The 20,826-nt window shown below is 60.7% G+C and overlaps 2 protein-coding genes across 2 annotated transcripts; both read left to right on the forward strand.

The window, feature by feature from the left end:
- Nucleotides 1-3,971: 3,971 nt before the first annotated feature.
- FAAH2 (fatty acid amide hydrolase 2) lies at nucleotides 3,972-11,878 on the forward strand. The gene is made up of 11 exons (XM_075435635.1): nucleotides 3,972-4,148; nucleotides 4,324-4,406; nucleotides 4,604-4,737; nucleotides 5,015-5,224; nucleotides 5,638-5,757; nucleotides 6,276-6,411; nucleotides 7,216-7,333; nucleotides 8,088-8,207; nucleotides 9,132-9,243; nucleotides 9,913-10,107; nucleotides 10,822-11,878. The coding sequence occupies exons 1-11, from the start codon at nucleotides 3,972-3,974 to the stop codon at nucleotides 10,995-10,997; spliced, it is 1,581 nt and encodes a 526-aa protein (XP_075291750.1). The 3' UTR covers nucleotides 10,998-11,878.
- Nucleotides 11,879-14,266: 2,388 nt separating this feature from the next.
- On the forward strand, nucleotides 14,267-20,372 carry LOC142363121 (uncharacterized). Its single transcript, XM_075435589.1, has 7 exons — nucleotides 14,267-14,476; nucleotides 14,924-15,044; nucleotides 16,499-16,674; nucleotides 17,700-17,878; nucleotides 18,351-18,504; nucleotides 18,799-18,923; nucleotides 19,255-20,372. Exons 1-7 carry the CDS (start codon nucleotides 14,422-14,424, stop codon nucleotides 20,017-20,019), a joined length of 1,575 nt encoding a protein of 524 aa, XP_075291704.1. The 5' UTR covers nucleotides 14,267-14,421; the 3' UTR covers nucleotides 20,020-20,372.
- Nucleotides 20,373-20,826: the final 454 nt, after the last annotated feature.

Genomic DNA, 20,826 nt, shown 5'->3' on the forward strand with positions numbered 1-20,826 from the left:
TGGACAAGCCAGCAGCCTGGCAGGGAGCAAGAGCTCACTGCAGGAGAAGACAAGGACTTGGGGAGCCAAGGGATGGATGCCTGTTTCCGAGAACTGTTAGCAGCAGTTAAATAAACAATGCAGTGAATAAATTAAACATCGCCTTGTCTCAGTTGTGGCTTGCTCCTGTTTTTATTTCCAAGAAGAAAAGCAGCCCAACACATGCCACCGTGCTCAGCCACCACTCAGCTCCCCCGGGGTGCAGCTCCCAGTGAGGGCTGTGGGGAGCCGAGCGAGACAGCAGATGCAGCCCCCCGCTTCTGCAGCAGTCCCCGGTGAGACAAAGCTCAAACCCAGCCCCTGCTCCTTCAGACAGAGTCTCAGGGGGAAAAAAAGCCACTTTCTATATCTCTTAACTGGAACTGGAAACGATATCCCTGTGCCCGCAGCTCCAGCAGCCCGGAGCCCAGTGACAGCCAAGCCCCTCTCGCACTGGCAGCAGGGCCACCAGTGACCAGGGGCTGCACCGTCCCCACCGGGACCGACAGCAGTCCGGTGCCAGACAGGGCGGTCAAAGCGCTCCCAACATCGCCATAAAGCACGGGGTGTTGGTGGCAAAACTTCTCCACCTCGTGGGGACTGCAAGGCAAGCACGGGCACCCGCTCGCACCCCCCGCAGCTTTAGCAGAGGGGGACAGCTTCCCAAACCATCTCCGGGAGCAAACGTGCCTTGCTGTGCAGCGCCAGGACCTGCGACTGCTGCTTGAGGACAAGGCAAGCTCAGCGGCCTCTCTCTCCAAAGCCTGGGTGCTACAGCCCGGGTCCTCAGCCTCTAAGTGTCCCTTCCCTCTTCCCCCGCCCCAGCGCTGTTCTACACAAAAGCCACTTTTCTTCTGAAGCTTTATTTTAAGGGTAAGTTTTAAATTATTCATTTTGCAAAGCAAAGAATTGTGCTGCCAGGCTCTTTTCTTTTAGTTTCCTGAAAGGTATTTTTCCTGCGTTGAGGAAAATAATCCAGACTGGCTTTGGTGAGCTGGGTGAAGGCATCCAGAACACGGCACTGTCGATCAGCATACGCCTTTCTGCTTCCCAGCAGCCTCAAGCTCTGCTGCTGAGCCTGTTTCATGGTTTCCTGCCCAATTAGTGGTTACAACACGCGTACACACAGCGAGCAGAACCGCTCCAAATTTCCGTACGCTCTTGCTAATCTCTCGTGTTTTCTTAAGCCTTTGGTAATAATGAAACGACTGGGGATAACAACAGGCATAAATTCCAGGAGCACAAGACCCTGAATCATATTTCTCTTCTAACCAGCTGGTGCACCTTAGGATAAAGCAGTGGGACAGGTTTGGATGCGTGAGCTTTGTTGCGCGCTGCCAACCGCCTTGCTCTCGGCTGCTTATTTCTTAATCAGATTGAAAATAACCAGCTGCTTAGTGCGCATACGGGGTGGTGTTTGCTTCTTTGGTTGGTTCTGGTAATTGAGAAGCAGTCTTAACCATTTTGACCTTAGGCTGGTTGGTTCTGGTAATTGAGAAGCAGTCTTAACCATTTTGACCTTAGGCTTCCAGATCTTAGCACTTTATTTCTAGAGCACCTTCTTCATTTATTTCTGTTTTTCCTGGAAACGAAGCTCCACTGAGCTACCATGAACTATGGTGGCTGTTCGTTTGGTTCGGCTCCCACAAAGCTCACCATCTCGACCTAACGAGCAGCAGCACGAGCTGCTGCCTGGGGCAGCGCTGGTAGCCAACGGGATCAGTGGGGATGAGGGGAGCTCGTGCCAAGTACGTGGCAGCTGATGGGGTACGAATTTCAAAGCTCTGGTCTTGAAAGTTGAAAGACAAAGATTAGGGGAGACACTTCCCATGGCAAACAAGGTGCCAAAGCTGGGCTAAGACCTCTGCTAGAGCTGCTGAGCAGCAAAGCAAGGAGAGGCCCAGGACAGAATTGATTTGCTCATACCCGTCTCTCCCAACATTTGGGCAGAACTTGAGGGGGGAAAAATGGCAAATCCACCAAGAAACTAAGGAAAAAAATGACAAAAGCAGTGCTGGGATTACGTTCAGGAGGCACAGCCCTCCTGGCCTCCTTTCAGCGGACACAGTTTACCGTTCTGCTCTGGAAGAAACCTGTGGGACAGCTGCCTTCCGCAGGCCCCTCCTGAGCTCCTTGTCACCCCCAGCTCCAGAGCCAGCGAACTGAAGAAGCAGCTGCCAACGCTGCCAGAGGATTTCACAAGCCAGGTTTTAACAAGTCCTGACTTAGAGTTTCTTCTAAGCAGCTGACTTTGGGGCTCTGCTGAGCCACGATTGCACAGAGATGCAAGTGTGAGAAAAGGTTAGGGCACGCGCACAAACCCTTCCAACCTGTACCCGTTGTAATCTGAGGGTGCGCAGGTGCTGAGGTGTTGTGGGGGAAAGGGCAAAGGCTACCTGAGGATCCAGAGAAGGCGCAGGTGTTCCAGCAGTGTCAGAGACGTGGAAAAGGCAGCTTTTAACCCGCCCTTGCGCTGCCAGCCGCATGCACGCTGGCCTGCCCGAGGAAGCGCCGGGCGCAGCACTGCTCCTAACCTGTCCCCGAGCTGGCTGCCGTGGGCCGACCTGCGGCGGAAAAGGCAGAACACGCGTGATTAACATCAGCAAGGGACAAATGTTTCCCCTGTCCGTATGGGACCGCAGGAGTCCCACACTTCTACAGCTGGAGGGGCCTTTCCATGCCCCGCAGAGGTGCCTGGTGACCAAACCCACCACCGGAACAAGAAGCTTTCTGTGTGCTCCTGGGGCAAAGGAGCCCAACTCCAAGCAGGGAAAGCAGCTTTGCACTTCCTTCTCTCCTCCTCCAGCTGCATTAGGCAGGGGAAAAAACGTCTGTAGTCAAGAGTTGTAAGAAAACAGCTATTATCAAGATGGCTTTGCTTTTAAGTCAGCTTAGGTTTATATGGGACAGAGGTCAGGCCAATATCATCCCAGGGTGTGCACGCTGCAGATTATTTTTACAAATGTTGACTTGTTGACTTTGCGGTCATAAAAGATTTTCACAAGAAACGTGTCCCCTCACCTCCCTGGCTCTTCACCAATAATTTTATTGCTAACTGTGTGCACGGCAAGCGACGTAATAAGGCCAGCTCAGATGCTGCTTAAATAATTGCTTTAAAAGACATGATTTTTTCCGCCAGCATTATCAATTCTTGTAACTTTTGTCTTGAGGGCTGAGGATTATCCAGTGCTCTTCCGGTTCTTGCAATCAAGCGACTGAAAAACCTCAGCGCTTGTCTGAAAATCAGTACGTGAGCGTTTGTCTTGTACGAGGGGAAGAGCCGGAGGGTGAAGCTCAGTGTTACCACGGGAAGGAAACCATAATCAGACGGCAGCTTTAAGCCGATCAGCGCGGAGGTGCCATGGGTTGGAAGGGCCCGCAGGCAGAGCGCCGGCGCTGGAGCCAGGCCTTGTGGCCAGGCGTTTGGATGCGGACGGGCAGCCGCTGCCGGGAAGGGAGGCGGGAAGGGAGGCCTCTCCCCGCAGCCCCGGCGCGGGACGCTCCGCCAGCAGCCCGCAGGCCTTGCGGGGGCGCCCAGCGGTGTCGCGGCCCGGCCCCCGCCCTCCAGGCCCCTGCCCCAGCCCGCACGCGGCACCGCGTCGGCCGAGGCCCTCTCCCCGGCGCGGGATCGGCCGCCCGGGCCTGCGTGGGGAGCGCGGCCCTTCCTCACCGGGCCGGCGGCAACCGCCAGCCAGCCCGCGGCACCGATCCCGGTCTGCCGCCGCCGCCCCGGAGCGGGAAGAGGCGAGTCTCCGCGGGGGCAGCCCCGCAGCCGGGGCGCGGTGAGCCCACCCGTCCCCCTGTGGGTGCAATGGGGAAGGCCGGCGCATGGCGGCGGGGCCGTCGCCGTGGCAACGCGGGCGGTGCGGCGCGCTGACGTCACTTCCGCGGCAACGGAGCTCCGCCCCGGGGGCGTGGCCCCGGCGAGGTGCCGGCGGCGGGGCGGGCCGGCCATGGCGCTGTCGCGCGCGGAGCGGTGCCTGGTGCTGCTGCTGCGGCTGCTGTCGCGCGCCTGCCTGGCGCTGCTGGGGCTCGTGGCCCCCGCGCCGCCGCGCGCCGTCCCGCCGCCGCGCCGCGAGCTCCTGCTGCTGCCCGCCCGCCGGCTGGCGGCGCGGCTCCGCGCGCGCCAGGTGCGGCCGGCGAGGGGGGTGGGGCGGGGCGCGCGGGGCTCCCCCCCCCCCCCCCGCGCAGGGGCCGCCGCGACCCGCGGGAGGGGGCGGGGGGGGGGGGGGCGGCGGTGCGGGGCCCTCGGGGTCCGGCCCCCCCCCCCGCGCTGACCGCGGCGCGCACTGCCCCGGGCCGCAGGTGACGTGCGTGGAGGTGGTGGAGGCCTACGTGGAGCGCATCAGGGAGGTCAACCCGCTCATCAACGCCGTCGTCAGGGACCGGTGAGCCGCGGGGGCCCGGGGGGCTGCGTGGCGGCGGGCCCCGCACGGCCGGCAGCGCGGGGGCCGCGGGGAAGCGCCGGGCGCGTCCCGCCGCCCTTTACCGCTCCCACGCGCGCTGGGCGCTGCTCCCCCCACCCCCCCCGGGACCCCCGCGCCTGGGCAGCCCCCGAGCGTCCCCGCCGGCCGCTGCCCCGCAGGTTCGAGGAGGCCCTGGAGGAGGCCCGGCAGGTGGACCGGCTGCTGGCGGAGGGCCCCGGCGAGGCCTACCTGGAGGAGAAGTTCCCCTTCCTGGGGGTGCCCGTCACCGTCAAGGAGGCCTTTTCCCTGCACGGTGGGTTTGCCCGCGCTGCCCCCGGCCTCGCGGGTCGGGGCTCGCTCCCTCGGCCCCGTGCTGCCCGGGGCGGTGGGGGGCTGCGGTGGGGCGCTCGGAGGGACTTAGCTTCCCTTTCCCCCTCTGCCGGGACCCGCGTGCTCGTGCTCACTGCTGGCACCCAAGCGCTGCGGGTGTCGTGGTGCTGCGGAGGGGCAGCCCTCGCTGGGGACCTGCTCCTCGCAGGCTGCTGCCCCCCGGGGTGGTCTCTGACAGCCCCCTCCGCCTGTCACCGCAGGGATGCCCAACACTTCTGGCTTGGTCAACCGCCGCAACGTGATCGCCACCTCGGATGCCACGGTGGTGTCCCGGCTGAAGCAGGCCGGTGCCATCCCGCTGGGCGTGACCAACTGCAGCGAGCTGTGCATGTGGTTCGAGTCCAGCAACAGGGTCTACGGCCGGACCAACAACCCCTACGACCTGCAGAGGATCGTGGGCGGCAGCTCGGGTGAGCCCCGGCACCGCGGCGCGGTCCCGCACCAGCAGCGGGTTCAAATGCAGCAAGGAAAGAGTTCCCCAAGTCCTCTGCGCACTGCTTTGACGTGTCGCTGGGCTGCTGCGGAGCTCACGGGCCTCTCTCCTGGGCAGGGCGGTAGGCCGGTTGGAGGTCCATCTGCCTTGGACCAGCTGGATGTTCCACCAGCATCGCTTTGGTTCGTGTGTCTTCCTCTGCGTGCAAACAGCAGTGCTGGTGTGGGACTTGGGCAGGGAAGTCCCACGTCGCCCAGCTGTGCCCCAGATATCGCTAGAGCCGGGGCCATCTGCGTGCGGGGGGAAGCGGCCGCTGTGAGATGCTCCTGCTTGGGTGGATGCTTTGCACTATAAGCCTGTGGGGATTCTGCTGTGTTTTCTCCCGTGCAGGCGGGGAAGGCGGTGTCCTGGCAGCCGCCTGCTCGGTCATAGGTGTGGGCTCCGACATCGGCGGCAGCATCCGGATGCCTGCCTTCTTCAACGGAGTCTTTGGCCATAAACCCACGACAGGTACAGTGGGCGTGGGGATCTCCTCTCCTCCCAGCAGAGATGCCGGGATGCGGAGTGCAGGGCGTGGGAGGAACCTGTTCAGCACATTCCAGTGCTTATCTCCGGGGGGACTGCCGTGAGAGGACGGGCAACTTCTTGCGCGGGACAAGCCCGGTGTGTGAACACAGCCCGGCCTCAGCAGTGGGATGCCGTTTGGTGGCACAGCGCCGAGCGCGCGGGAGGCGTTTCACATCCCCGGCGTGGGATGTTTTTCGCAAGGTCGGGATCTGCTGCTGGGGTGTTTCCCTGGAAGCTGGTGTCCCGGCTGGGTGCTTTTCCTCCGTTCCCCACCCGGTGCACCGTGCCATCAGCTGGCAGGCGCTGCTGACGTGTGCAGTGCCTGGGTGCCAGCGTCCCCCTGCGCCCGACGGCCGCCCCCTGCTCGGCTTGCCCCGGCTGGAGGCCGTGCTGGGGTGGTCCCCAGCATCCCCCTCCGAGCTCGCAAGGGTGATCCCCAGCATCCCCCTCTGTGCTCGCAGGGGTGGTCCCCAACGACGGCCAGTTCCCAAACGCTCGAGGGGTGCGGACCAGCTTCCTGTGCACGGGGCCCATGTGCCGCTACGCAGAGGACCTGGAGCCTATGCTGAGGGTCATGGCCGGTCCTGGTGTCAACAAGTAGGTTGCTCCTGCTGGTTCAAGCTGCTGAATTGGTCTCGGCTGCTTTCTGGCCAGCGCAGGGGGTCAGCACACCACCCAGATGGCTTGTTACTGGCTTCTGCAGGACCCCTGCAGCTGGGGCGGTCCTTCCCACCACCCCATGCTCTGGGGAACAGGCAGCCGTGGTCAGACGGGCCCTCCTCACAGGAAGATTTTGCCGTGAGCTGCTCCGGCCAGCGCCATCCAGCACAGCCCTTCCCTCCTGGGGCTGGCCTTGCTTTTGGTTTTATGTGTGCTTTTTCCTGTGCCTGAATGATGAGTTTCCCATCCCCCACCATGGCCCCATTTGGTCTCTTCATAGGTCTGTGCAACCAAGCAGCCTTTTACGTGCACGTACCAGTAAGGAGCAGAGTGGAGATGGGGTGGACTGGGCAGATCCTGCTTCTTGCTGTGGCCTGCACACAGTTGCTTGCTCTGTTACCACTTTTGCTCGTCCATGGGTCTCGTGGTGCAGTCCCAACCTCAGCCCTGGCCAGGGTCTGTAATTATAAGGTTCATAGTGAGAGATGTGGATTTTTCTAACAGCAACAAATGTGCAGATTTTATAGTTGGGACTGATGGGGCGGGCAAGCAGCTGGATGGGTTGTGGGCAGCAAGTGTCTGTGTGTCTTCAGGGACTCTCCTTCCCACCCTGGTGAGTAGTGCAGGGTGTCCTGAGGATGTATCGCGTGTCCTGAGGATGCATTACAAGCATGTGAGCAGCTCTGGCAGCCAAGGAGGAGCCAGGGATGATTTGTGAGCAAAGCACTGTTCCTTTCCCAGGCTGAAGCTGAATGAAAAGGTGTCACTGGAGAAAATAAAATTTCACTGCATGGATCATGACGGCGGGTCCATTTTTGTGTCGCCTGTGGACAAGGAGATCTTGCAGGCCCAAAAGAAGGTAGGAAGGAATGGAGGTTGGCTCTCACTGGGGTGAGCCTGGAGATAAAACCAGGGGAGACCAGTCCGAGGAGCCCCTTGGAGGCGAGGTGAGCTGCTCTGTGCATGGCTCCTGGAGGGGCTGGCGGGGTGGGGGGCTGCAGGCTACACTGCCGTGGAGGCAGCCTCGAGTCCCGGTGCCGTGCCTCCAGTGGGGAAAAAAGTGGAAAAATCTTTCTTCTGTGTTAAAGAAGCAGCAAGGGGAAAATCTTGCAAGTGGCTGCAGATGCCCTTGCCAGCAGCACCCATGTGTTTGAGTGCACTGGGTTTCCCAAGTTTTTGGCCCCATTTCCATTGCAATGGCTGTGTTTTGCTTTTTTAATGTCTCTTGTCCATGTTACAGAGACCTCCTGGGGGCATATCACACGGCGAGGGGATGGCTGTGTGTCTGCGGTCTTCAGGGTTACTGCCTGGCAGTTAGTCATGCAAAGGAACTTTTTTGTTGTTTTTCAGTTAGATCTTCTGTACTGCTCTTGGTGCTTTTCAGGAGCATTGCCGCAGGTGGTGTGGAGGGCTGCCTGGGCAGCTCGATGGTTGTTGTCAGATGGAGCAGGTCCTGCTGCTCAGGGCGGAGGCGAGCGGGCAGGAGCTGTGGGATGCCTGTGTGGCAGCAAAGAGAAGCTGCTCCTGGGCTCTCTCCTGTCCCTCGTTTCCATGGAGTGACTGCAGAACATCACATCCTTGCAGAGACAAACCCTTCCTACTCTTCCCCTTAGGTGGTGGAGCACCTCGAAAGCGAGTTGGGGGTCCAAGTTCAGCACGTGGCGATCCACAAGATGAAATATTCTTTCCAGATCTGGTCAGCCATGATGTCGTCGAAGGACAGTGATGGGCAGGTCTGTCAGACTGAGCTGGGAAAGGCACAAATTTGGCTGGCTGGGGCCAGCCATGGAGAGCTGTGGGTTTCCCAGACCTGCCTGGGGGCTTTCTCTGCTCCATTTGTCCTCCCCCAATCCTCCTTTCGTCTCTTTCCAAAGCTACACAGCCCCTTCTTCCTTGCTTTCCCGTAAGGTGATGATGTGGCTCCCAGCAGAGGAGCAACATGGCTTAGGGAAGGAGAGGCCGTTTTAGCACATTGACCTTTTCTGTGCAAGTTGGTGAGTCAGCCAAGCAGGTAGCATCCTTGCTCTTACCCCCGTGCTGTGTCCCTGGACATGGTAAATTGGGGTTAATGCCCATTAGGATGCCAGGACTGAGGTGGTAGATTAGCAGCTCTTCAGCAGCAGGCCTGCATGTGTTATTTTTTTTCCTTGAATTGTAGTCGCTGCGCCGTGCTCTGTGCCTGCGTGGAAGTATTTTGTAGCAAGAATAAACTCCGAGGAGTATTACACCTCGTGAGTTCTGCCACGCAGGCAGCGGTGAAAAATAAACCAACCCCTTGCTAAGGAGGGCACACCTGGCCCCCTCTGCCTCCTCCTTCCTGATCCCACAGGATATTAACAGCAGTAAATGCCTCCGGGAGACGTTATCCAGAGCATCATCCCTTGCATCGTGTCAGAGGAGGGGTGCTGCTTTGGGGGGCTGTTGCTCCGCAGAGTGAGGTCCCCTTCTTGCTGTCCCTGGTAGGGAGAGATTCTCCTGCTGCCCTCTGGACTAGAGCTGTGTAACCCTCGTGGTGGGCATCTCTTGTCTGAAAATGGGAACAGCTTGCGCTGGGGTCATTGGGCAGCCGGAGATTTGGCTGTTGTTTGTCAGCCAGTTCTTCCCCGTCGCACGCCAGCTGACGGTGCTGATGGAGAGAGCTTGTGTGTGTGTTCCAGGAGGCACAGCTATTCACTGAGCTGCTGGGGGATCACGGGAAGCCGGTGTGGCCGCTGTGGGAGCTGATGAAGTGGCTGGTGGGGATGTCTTCCCACACCCTCCCAGCTATCGGTAAGGCTGGGAGGAGCCCCGGGGCGTGCGGAGGTGGGGGGGGGGGGCGGGCAAGTTGTTAAATGAAAATAGTGCCCTTGCCGTGCCCCGCAAAGGGACTCTGGAGTTTGCACCAAGCAGCTTCAGAATGCTTTGGTTTTTTTCTTAAATGACGCTCGATGTCTTCAACTCAAACGTGTGCTCGAGGGGCAGTTGGCTGGATCTTTGATAGCTGGGATTGAGTATCCTGGGAGGAGTGAGGACAGCGGAGCTGCAGGCAGGGTTTGCTCCTGCTGTGAGCCCTGCCAGAACTGCTGGGGCTTAGAGGGAGCCAGTCAGGGCTCTGCACCAGTCTTGTTTCTTAGCAGCAGATACTGGAGAACCCTAATTAGTGCTGTCGTGCTGCTGTCTAATGAGTGCTGGGGTTGCTCCGCCAGCTCTGCTCAATCCCAGCGGCTAGAAAAATTCCTTGCAGGAGCGGGCAGGTGGAAAGCCTTTCCCTTGGCAAAGCTGGGGAGATGCTGCCTGCAGATCCATGCCATGTGCAGGGTTTCAGCGCCTCTGGGAGCCGGCGTGCCAGCAGGCAGGAGCCTTGGGGAATGCAGCGTGTGGCCGGGCAATGCACTTCCCAGCTTGCTTAACCACCATCCTCTCGCTCATTCTGTTCCTGTTGGTGCCCTTGCCCTGCAGCCCTGGGGCTGACGGAGAAGGTGATGAAACTCAGCCCTGGTGTGAACGCCAAGCTAGTCAGCATGGGGAAGAGCCTGCGGGAAGAGATGGAGGCCCTGCTGGGGCCGGATGGGGTGCTCCTCTACCCCTCGCACCCCACCGTCGCTCCCAGGCACCACTCCCCCATATGCATGCCCTTCAACTTCGCCTACACAGGTGAGCAGCTCCGGCTCCTCTGCTGGGGTACGGGCAGGGGTCGGGGGCAGGCCCTCGCTGCTGCGGGCTGGGGGCCAGGCTGTCTGACCCGGAGCGTTTCCGTCGCTGACTGTGGGCTTTGCAGTGCAGAGCGGTGTCTCACTGCTCCGGGGTGCGGGGCCAGGATTATGCTTGAAAACTGTGGGATTTGTACCTGCTGTCTGCAGCGGGGCGAGTTTGATGGCACGTGTGATCTCGGGGGGCTGCCCTGCCCCCAGAGGCATGCACTCACGCTGGTAGAGCTGGCGCGGTGGTTTAGCAGGCACCCGAGAGCAGCTGCATCTCTTGGGGTGCAGGACGGGGGTCTCTACGTGGCTTTCCTGTGGCTTGAGCTCCCTGATGCCAGCGCAGCGTTACAATGCTGTCTGGCTCTGGAGTGATTCAAGGATGGTGCTGGGGGCAGGAATCTCCCAAAGCAGATCCTGGCATGCTGCAGCAAGTGCCGTGTAAGTGTGTCATCACTCGTGGGTGCAATTTACTTACGTGACGTGGGCGCTGGGTACCTCTGGCCAGCGATGTCCCCTTGTCGTCTTGTCTCTGCGCCGCTCCAGCAAGGACCAGCTCCCAGGAGCCCGGCGCCGTGTGTGGCAGCGGCTGCCTGCCGTGGGTGGGAGAGCCAGGCAGTGATTTATCCCACTTGCTGTGCTTGCTCTGACGCAGCCTTCTCTCTTCCAGCTATCTTCAACGTCCTGGGCTTGCCGGTGACGCAGTGCCCACTGGGCCTGAGCAGCGAGGGCCTGCCGCTGGGCATACAGCTGGTGGCAGCCTCCTACAACGACCACCTGACGCTGGCGGTGGCCCGGTATCTGGAGAAGGCCTTTGGAGGATGGGTTCTACCTGGGAAAGTTTAGCCTGGGCTCCCGGCACTGTGGGGAGGTGGGGACGGAGACGGTGGTACCCGCCTGTCACAGCTCTACCTCCTCCCTCCGCACCCCACCTCATGCCCTCCTGGGAGCGGCCGGCAGTGCCTCCGGCCCCAGGGAAGCTGGGCTCTTGCTGCTGCAGTCGTCTCCTCCCCGCAGCACCCTGTGCCAGGAGAGCCCTGCCCTCCCTGCAGCCCCCGCCCCGAGCCCTGGTGCTGCCTGCGTCCTGCCCGCGACAGGCAGCTGCCTTCTCCGGGGTTTGGAGATGGCCATCCCTGCAACGCTTGCTGCTTTGAAGGCGCTGAGTGAAGGCTGGGGAGAGGAGCTGCAGCCGGACGGCTCGGGGACGACGGCCCAGCAGCACCCTTGGGGTCCCTGGGTGCGTACCTCCTCCTCGGCCGTGCACCCCAGGTTTGCCAGCCCCTGCAGCCTCCCGGAGCTGCCGTGGGGATTCCCCCACCCTCTGACTGAAAAGGGAGCGGGGCTCAGCGTGCTGGAGGCAGCCGTGTGCTCGTCTCGCCGGTGCTGCTTCGTGGGTGGGTGGTGCTGGGCTCTGCCCGGTGCAGAGCTGGCAGGTGAGGGAGAAGGAGCTTTTGCTCTTGTGAGCTTTTGGCAGCACTGGAAGAGCTGTTCAAATGCTCTGCTCCGTGCGCCGAGGCAGGTGAAGCATCTCCTGCCTGTGTCTTCTCCCCATGCTGTCCCGGGGGCTCACCCAGCCTGATCGGCGTCCCCTTGCCCTCCCGAGCTGCCCGGCCTCTCGGCCCCACGACCGGGCGCGGGCGGAGGTGTGGGCAGCTGGCTGTTCCTGGGGCGGGCGGTGAGCGGAAGATGTTCTCAGCAAGGGTGGTATTAAAGGCTCTGTGCGGTTTGCTGCTGGCTGTGTCTCCTCATTCCAGCGGCTGTTGCCCCGCTGGGCCACGGGCCCATCTCCACTCGTGCCGTGGGATGCTCCGAGGCTGCCGGACGGTGCTGGCTGTGGGCACAGCGTGGAGACAGCAGTGAAGGTGCTGGCGTCTGCCCCGAGCTTGCTTTAAAGTCCCTGGGTGTGCGGTGTCTGCTCAGCTCCCAGCAGAGCTGCAGGGTGCCGGCGAGCTCCCGCCGTTGGTGGCTCTGTTGGTCTCATCGTGGCTGCGCAGCGTTACGCTCTCGGAAAGCTTTCTGTCCCCGCGGGGCTGCCGAAGGCTTGGGGCTCGCAGGGCGCTGCTGAGCCGCGGGTGGGTTCCGTGGGGTCCCAGCTCTGCGCACCCAGCCTGCAGCCCGGCGTTGGCAAGGATAAAACCTGCCCCTGGCTCTGCAGGGACGTCCTGGCTTGTGTCTGTCCCTGCGTCACCCCGGTCTGATCCTTGTGCTGGTGTCTTCTGTCCCCAAGGCACTCATGGTCCCCGCGAGGGGGGACGCAGGCACGGGGTGCTGGGGCTGGGTGCAACCGGGGTGCTGGGCTGGCTGTGTCTCGTCGCTCCCTCACAGAGGGCACTGCTGAGCCCGGGAGCCTGCAGCCAGATGAGACGCCGTCAACAAGGAAGGAAGAAAGAGAAAAAATAACCCTGACCCAGGAAAAAGGGTATGAACCACCAAAGCCAAATCACGTGCGGTGCCGTGGGACGGCTCCAGCAGCCTCCCAGTGCGGCGGCACAGAGGACAGGGCCGTGTCCCCTAGCCGGAGGGAGACCGGTGATGCTCCCAGCAAACACTCCTGGAGCCTAACGGGGGGCTGCTGAGCTGAAGGTGGTTGTGTTCGGCAGAGGGGAGCAGCTCTGTGGGCCGAGGTAGGGGGGACCGCTGGCGTTTCGGGGCAGCGTGGCAATGGGGGACACGGGCGAAGGAAGGGATGTGCAGGGGAGGGAGAGGGGGTTTAATCCCCGCAGTCTCAGCTGATGGGGTAGCCACTAAACCGTGTTTTTACAGAAACTGCAACATGGGGAGGGGTGCTGGGTTTTTCCTACTGGCCAAGGCAGACAGGGACCAGGGGTGCTGGGGTCAGTGGGGGGCTGCCAGGGACCATCCTGCGGTCACCCTGTCCCTGCCTGCGCAGGTAGCTGGGTCCCGGGGTCTCCCCGGGGAGCTGACTTGCTGCTCTGCGAGTCCTGGGGGCTGTCCTGGGGGCCCTGCTCCCTCCAGGGGGAAATGCCTGCCGCAAAGCCGGGAGGGCTTGTGCTAGCATCGGGGCAGGGGGACGCCGAAAACCCACTGCCTGCGCTTCGGCTCCGGCATTTCGGAGGTCTCACCTCGGGGCTGGGAGCCCTTGCCTGCGGTTCGCAGCTGCCCATCCCCACTTGCTGGCTGCTCCTCCTTGTTTCCGGCTCTGAACACTGGCAAGGGGCAGAAAACATGGGGAAGGCGTTCTATACACACCTGCCAAGGTGCCTGTGCTCGTAACACTAGTGCGGAGTCCGGGTGAAATGGGAAGAGCAAGAGGTAATGGGTGGGAGTAATCCGGCCCTACAGGTTTCCAGTCTGGACAGGATGATTCTCCCACCCGTCTGCCTCTCGAGGTGGCCCTGGGCTCCCCGCTTCGCTGGGGACATGTCCCCACGACCGGGAGGTCAGCGCTGGAGGCCTCAAGGACCTTGCACGTCTCTCCCTGGAGAGCAAGGTTACCTCCATAGCCGGCAAGAGCAGGGAAAAAAATTCCCTGGGAGCCGAGTGCTGCGGCACGGCCAAGGTAAGGAGATACTGGCCAGGTTTCGGAGAGAGGGAGAAGGAAGCCGAGCAGCAACGCGCTGCAGTGTGGGCCTGGGGCTGTGCCCAGCTGCCATGCAGGCGCCTGATGGGTCCAGCCTCTGCTGTGGACTGAGGTCTCTACCCAGGGCACGGCACCCCGAGGGGGCTGCCTTGGGGTGCCCTGTGTACCCTGGCTGGGTGCCGGTGTGCGTGGTGCCGTCCCGCCGAGGCTGCGGAGGGCTGGGGTGTCGTGGCAGCGGCGTCGTCACCGGTTGTGCCGGTGTGAGTCATGCCCGGAGCAGGGCTGAGTCACCAGCAGAGCGGTGCCAGCGGCGGGCCGGGAGCTTTCTCAGACCCACGTCCCGGTGACCCCGGCAGCACGACTTCTCGCTGCCTTTAGGGAAGGACCGAGCGCCACAGGGAACCAGACAGAGGTGGGTGCAGCCGAAGGTCCCTGCGGCACACGCACCTGCCCCGCTGCTGCTTCACCCTGTCTCGGGGGGCAGCAGGGGGTCCCCTGCCAGCCTCCACCTCCGCGCCATAGCTGGGCACGCAGCCTCTGTTTGCGAGGCATGCCTGCGGCGGGTGACACCGGCCACAGCTTCGGGAGAAAACAGTCTGTTCTCTGATCTCAGGTTCCAGCTCCCCATCGTGTTTGCGGGTGGCAGAACAGCTCCGCACACCCGTCCTCTCGCTGCAGCACCCGGCGTGGCAGTGTCGAGCTGGGGGCAGATGGACGGGGTGCGGAGGGATGAGCCCTGCCCTGAGCCTGCTTCTGTCCCTGGCCAGCTGCACCCTGCTCCGGGGTAAGTCCTGCTCTGGAGCTGCCGCAGCGGGCCAGGGGTGGCCCTGCCTGCAGTGGGGGGGGAAACACGAGGACAACTCCCAGACCCACAGAAGGTACCTGCAGGGAGGAGGGAACTGAGCGGTCTTCAAGGTGTGATGGGAAGGAAAACCCCAGGGTCGCCAGCAAGCACGTCAGGGTGCTGATGCCTGTCGTAGGACCGCAGATGGGGTGCTCCAGGGTGTGCAGGAGATGCGCAGGACGCGGATGCTGAGCGCGGCGCTGGCAGCCGGTGCTTGCCTGAGCCTGGCAGGGAGTCGGTGTTTGCCTGAATCTGGGAACTGTCAGGCAGGGGGAGGCCCCACGATGCCGATGCAGAGCGGGGAGACCCGTGCAGCATGGCCAAGGAGCGGGCCCATGCAGAGCGGAGCGGTGCTGCCTGATGCCCTGCTGCTTCCCCCCTCCCCAGGCACTCCCTTGCCTCCGCGGGACGTGAGGCTGGAGGCGCAGAACTTCCACGTCCAGCTGCGCTGGGAGCCGGACCCCGGCTTGCCCGATGGTGCCGCGTACCAGGTGGAGTGGAGGAGACGGTAGGTGGGGTGGCAGGGACGAGGGGCCAAGGTGCCTATCCCCCTGCACCCTTGTCACCGAAAATCCGGGAATAGACCTCGTAACACCAATGTAGTGTTAACAGGCAGCATTCTTTATTGCGACGTCGGATGCACGGGGGATAATTCCGCCGAACGTGCATACCCCATACCCCTTCTGTGCAGTCTATATAGATCAAAATATACGTATTCATCTGATTACATAAGCCCTTCCTTTCATAGTCAAATCAGTCCATTTTCATACACTCCTCCCACCCGCGCTTGCGCAGTGCCTCCTAGTGGTGGTCGTCGGGGGTCCCAAGATGAAGGCTTATCCTCTTCATCACAGTTTCTGCGCAAACTCAGTCCTCTTCTGGCTCTTGTCCCTGCGGCACGGGTCGTCTTGACCAGTTCTAGGCACCTGCTGGTTTTAATTAAAACTAACTTCTTTGGGGGGAGATGTATGACTTTTTGCTTCAATTAATTCACACAATAGATAGGTACCACAAATACACCTGCAACCATTTGGTAACGCTATTTCTATTATTTCTATTGGCCTTCACCATTATTGTTTAACATTAATGATTACCTAGGGACTAAACCCTCTGTTCCCAGACCTAATGTCCAGATGGGCAGGGCTGTACAAGGGACATAGCAGCATTGTTCGTGCTTTATGATTAACTAATTCCATCACCTTGGTTACACCCTGGCAGGGGCTGTGCGGGACCCCCGGTAGCCAGAGGATTATTATCTGGCAGGGAATATCACAGAGTACCAGAACAGCGGAGCTGGCAAGGAGCTCCAGCAATCAGCTCAGCCAACCCTGGCTCAGGCAGGGTCAGCTCACGACTGTGTCCCGTTGGGTTTTGACCACCTTCAAGGGCAGAGCCTCCACAACTTGCCTGGGCAACCTGTTCCCTTTCCTGGTCACCCTCCCAGTGAAAAAAACAAAAAAGGGTTTGGGTTTTGGGGTTTTTTTTCCCCTATGCTTAAATAGAATTTCCTGTATTTCAGCCTGTGCCTGCTGCCTCTTGTCCTTTCATTGGGCACTGCTGAGAAGAAGTCTCCATCTTCTTTACTCTATCACATTGATAAGACGTCCCCACCCTAAGCCACTTCTTTTGAGGCTAAGCAATCCCCGCTGGATCGGCTTCCCTCATTCCACAGATTCCTCAACCCCTTGGTCATCTCTCTGGCCCCGCAGCGGGCACTCTCTGGCATGGACATGGGTTTTCTTGTAGCGGAGACCACGGGTCAGGGCGCATCCCACCAGTGCCCATGAGAGGGGATTTGACTTGCTGGCAGTGCTCTTCCTAATGTAGCCCAAGATGCTGTTGGCCAATATCTGTGCTCTCCCACGCTTTCCACTCGGGCAGGATGGCCATGGCTAGGCAGCCTTCCTTTTTGGCTAGAAAGGTGCCAAAAAGGAGAATTCCCTGCATTTTCTCCATGGGCAGAACCTCGCACTGGACCAAGGCAGATGAGTGCTGGAGGAACGGCACTGGCTCCTCCTGGGCATGTGAGCTGTATTTTGACAAGATCCACGATATCTACTGGGCAAGGGTGAGAGCAGTGGCCGGAGGCGAGCTGTCCCAGTGGGCCTATTCCAGTGAGCTGCAGCCATACAGAGACAGTAAGGACCAGGGAGCCCCTTCAGCTGGGCTCCTGCCCTTCCCGGGGTGGGGGGGGCAATGGGGAGAGGGGTCCTTGGGGCGGTCTGGAGGGTTATGGTGGGAAATCACTTGAAGATACTGGTGGGAAAAGTGCCAAGAGCCCCACCAGAGGAAAGGGATGGGAACAGAGCTTCTGGAGAAGGGCTGCCTGAAGAGCAAGGGGACAGAGGAGGAGACACAGTGAGGTGAGGACCACGGATGGGAGGCTGCAGGCCACTGAGGCACTGAGAGATCTTGGGTCTCTGTAGAGCACAGTGAGATGGGGCCGGAGAGAGGATACCCCTCCAGGCTTGCCTTTCAAAAGCATCCCTTGTTCATCCCTGCTGTGGCTCTGGGAGATGCTGGGTGAGGGCATTCTTGTTCCAGCAAGGTGAAGCTGGTGCAGGGTGGTGAAGGCAGGAGTAGTCCCTCCAGCGCTGCCTTTGCCCTGGCTGCTGTGTTTGCAAGGTGTGAGCACGTGCCTGCTCTCAGTCACAGGCTGGCTGTTCTGTCCAAAACGCCTAGCTGTCTTTTGGAGGAAGGAAAAACCTCAGGACCTTCCCCTAACCCACCTCACAGGGGCTTATCGCCCTGAACTGAACGTGCAGGTGGCTAAAAAGGGATGCATGTCAGCTGTCTGAGTTTCGTTTTTCATTCCCTCTGCATCCAGCTGGCATGGAAATAGATATGCTTTAGCTAAAAGAGTCCCTAGACCATCATCAGATGGCTCAGAGATGAAGTGCTGAGGAGCAGGGAGCCGGAGGTGCTAGCAGGTCTGTCCTGGCCTGTGTTGGTGTGACTGGAGGAGGCAGAAGCAGCGCTGGCTGTCGTAAAGACATGGTGGCTGCCATTTCTGGAGCTGGTTTCACAGCACACAGTGCCATCAGGCTAGACCTGAGGAGGTTTCTATGCGCTGGGAGTGGGATGTCCAGCAGAAAAGATGCCTGCCTTCTGTTTCGAAGGGCTTAATTTTCTTCTCCATTTTATTTTTTTCCCCTCCTTACAGCAATTGTGGGCCCCCCCAAGCTGTCCTGGCTGCTCCAGGGTCACACCCTCAGCATAAATGTCACCATGCCGCTCACTCCTTACCGAAACAAAGCCGGCTCTTACAAGCCAGTGGACCAAGTGCTGCTGAAGCTGTGGTATTGGCTGAGCCTGTACGAAGGGGACGTGCTCGTCCAGCAGGTACGTGGCGGGCTGGGCAAGGCTCCGAGGGCGTGGGACTTGCTGCACCAGCAAAGCTCTTGATGCCCGCGTTGAGTTGCGTCGGTGTGGTAGTGCGTGTGCCCGCAGACTCGCCCCATCCCTGCCCACGCCCAGCAGTGCGAGCAGGCTTGAGGTGCTTTGCACTCCCAGTTTGGGGCTCGCAGCCTGGGGGTGGCAGGGGATCCCTTTCCTCCCCTAGACTGCGTGAAAAAGAAAAACCTGCAACCATTTCTGTTCAAAGGAAAGCATGCAGTAGGTGTTTTACAAGAGGGTCTGGGACCTGAACACCTCCCGAGGTGAAGAAACAAGTGCTGGAGACGCTGGGGAGCAGGAAGGGAGGGTCTGTGCTCCACACCATGGGGCAAGCGGGTGTCGAGGTCGCACCAGGGAGTGGAGCAGTGCGCAGACCCCACCTCCAGCCGCCTTGGCCACGAGTCCCCTCTGCTTCCAGGTGCCCTGCAGACGGAGCAGGGAGGAAGCACCGTGCACCTTCAGGTACCTGAAGCCCAGCACGCAGTACTGTGTCCGGACAGCGGCCGCGGACATGGCCCGGGAGCAGAGCCGGGAGGCCGAGCAGTGCATGGTGACACCGGCGGGCCCCGCAGGTGGGACTTCTCTCACCGCTGCTGTTGTCTTAGGTCCTGCCAGTGGCACAGACCTGTGGAGGTGTGGGTCACTCATCCCCCACCATTCTGGTCAGGGTTGGTGGCCCGGTAACACCCTGTGGGGACCTTTCTTGGGGAGATGCTCTCTCACCATCCCCCTTGGTCTTGCCCTGCATCTCCTGCTTGAACATCCCAACCTGTTGCGGGGGCTGGGGAAGCGCTGGCATAGGGCAGGCTGGGAGGGATACCGGCTGAGGTCCTGCCACGCCTCAGCCTGTTGTGACCTCCTGGCAGGCTTTCCCTGGGTCCTCCTTGCCGTGCTGTGTGGTGTCCTCCTGCTGCTGACCATGGCTGGGCTCTGCTTCATCCAGCTGCACATCATCCCCGGCCCCTCCGAGACGCACCTCCCAAAAACACTTGTGAGTGAACGATCCTCCTCCAGCCTCCACCCAGCGTGTGCCGCGGCCAAGCCGGGGTCCCCTGCGTTTACAGGGGGCTCAGCATCTCCATCTCCCCACCTCTGCCCCCACCAAACCCATCTCAGTGCCCAGGTGCCTCCCCCCCTTCCGACCCACCGTACCCCCAAGCCTTGCTGCATGGGAGAAGATACTGATGGGATGCATCAGTCAGCTATGGGTCACGCTGGAGGAGGCTGTCTCGGGCAGCACGTATCCTGCGAGTCCGTCACCGCTGGCTGGCGGGGGTCTCAGCAAGCTGAGGCTGATGACTTCGTTGCTTGTTTCCTGGCAGGCTCTCCTGAACAGGGAGATGAGGGTGACTGTCACGGTGCCCACCCTCGAGCTCAAGGAGGACTCGCTCGCCCTGCTCCTGCCGACCACGCTCCGCTCCTGCGGGCTGCCCGCCGCCCAGCAGAAGCCCGCCGCCCAGCTGCTCCTCGCAGAAAGCCGTTCCCAGGACCCCAGCGGCTACTGCGCCAACGGGTTTGGGCCAGCCTGCCACGAGGGAGGGGGCCCGGCCCGCGCCCACAGCCAGCGGGCACACGCCTTGGGGTCCCGGGGCACGCCGCGGCTGGAGGAGGACGGGGAGGCGTGCGATGGGGACGGCGTGCTGGAGCAGCTGGTGCCGCTGGGGCTGACCAGGGACAGCTACACAGGTGACGGGGACTATCAGGCACCCGAGACGTGGCTCTCCCTGCACCTCCAGCTTTATTCTAAATGCCAGTGCCCGGCCCCGCGAGCAGGCAGCTGCCTTCCTCTGCCCGCACCGGGCAGCAGCTTCAGCCAGGACGACCTGCGGGAGACCCTTGGCGTGGCAGGGCACTGGGTACTGCTCAGCTCCGTGAAGTTGCCAGCCAGTGAGGAGGAGGATGAAGGGCAGGGCGTCGGTGCTCCTCAGCCCCTGCATGGCTGTGGGACTGAGCCACAGCCTGGTGACAGCACCGTGCAGCCGGGTGGCTTGGAGCAGGCAGCACCGGTCAGCCCCCTGCCCGACGCCCCGCGGGCAGCTGCCTTCTCCGGCTACGAGCTGCGTCCCCCTGCTGCCGGGGACCCATAGCAGGTGGGGGCACATCGGGACCTCCCCACACCCAGATCACAGCATCAGGCAGAGCTCGAGGTGCTGCCCGGAGCTGCCCCGGCTGCGACGGCTGCCTGCTCAGACCTGCCTGTGCCCTTCTGGGGACAGGACTGGGGCAGGCTCCGTGCAGGCAGGCACGGGCACGCTCCGGGCAGGGCTGCCGTGAATGGGTGAGATCAGTACCTTCAGAGCTGCCTTCTGTCATTTTGGTGCTCTTGAACCAAAGCGTAAGGAATACATGCCAAAATTGAAGCCTCAAAACTTTTATCTATTTATTCATCTATATGTGTGTAGATGTGTGTGTACAGTATACATACTACTGCAAATTTATGTATATACCCATTTATATATATATATATATATATATATATACCTCTTTAATGAAAAAGGAGGTGGTGGGGATTTTTTTAACTTGTTTGGAAATACTGATTGTGCACTGGAGCTGTTTTTTAAGTGACACTAATTTATTGTGGAAAACTGGCTTCTGCACTTATTCTTTCTGTGTTACAGGACCAGCACTGCCCTGCCTGAGCAGCATCTGGGAAAGGTGCTGGGAAAACTTGGTGTTTCCCTGGGAGAAATTTGCACCTGCAGCTGGTCTGCATGTTGCTGTCATGTGGGAAAATGCTGGTTCTTCAGCAACCACCGAATAGTTTTATTATTCCTTCTACCAGCACTGGGGCAATTTACTTCTGAGGAGCCCTGCCCTGCAGTTGTCTCTCCGGGATGTGTTTGCGAGGCCGTGTCTGCAGCCACAGGGGCATGGGGAAATCCTCTCCCCCATGC

Source organism: Opisthocomus hoazin, chromosome 14 (assembly GCF_030867145.1).
Source record: "Opisthocomus hoazin isolate bOpiHoa1 chromosome 14, bOpiHoa1.hap1, whole genome shotgun sequence".
Lineage (NCBI taxonomy): Eukaryota > Metazoa > Chordata > Aves > Opisthocomiformes > Opisthocomidae > Opisthocomus > Opisthocomus hoazin.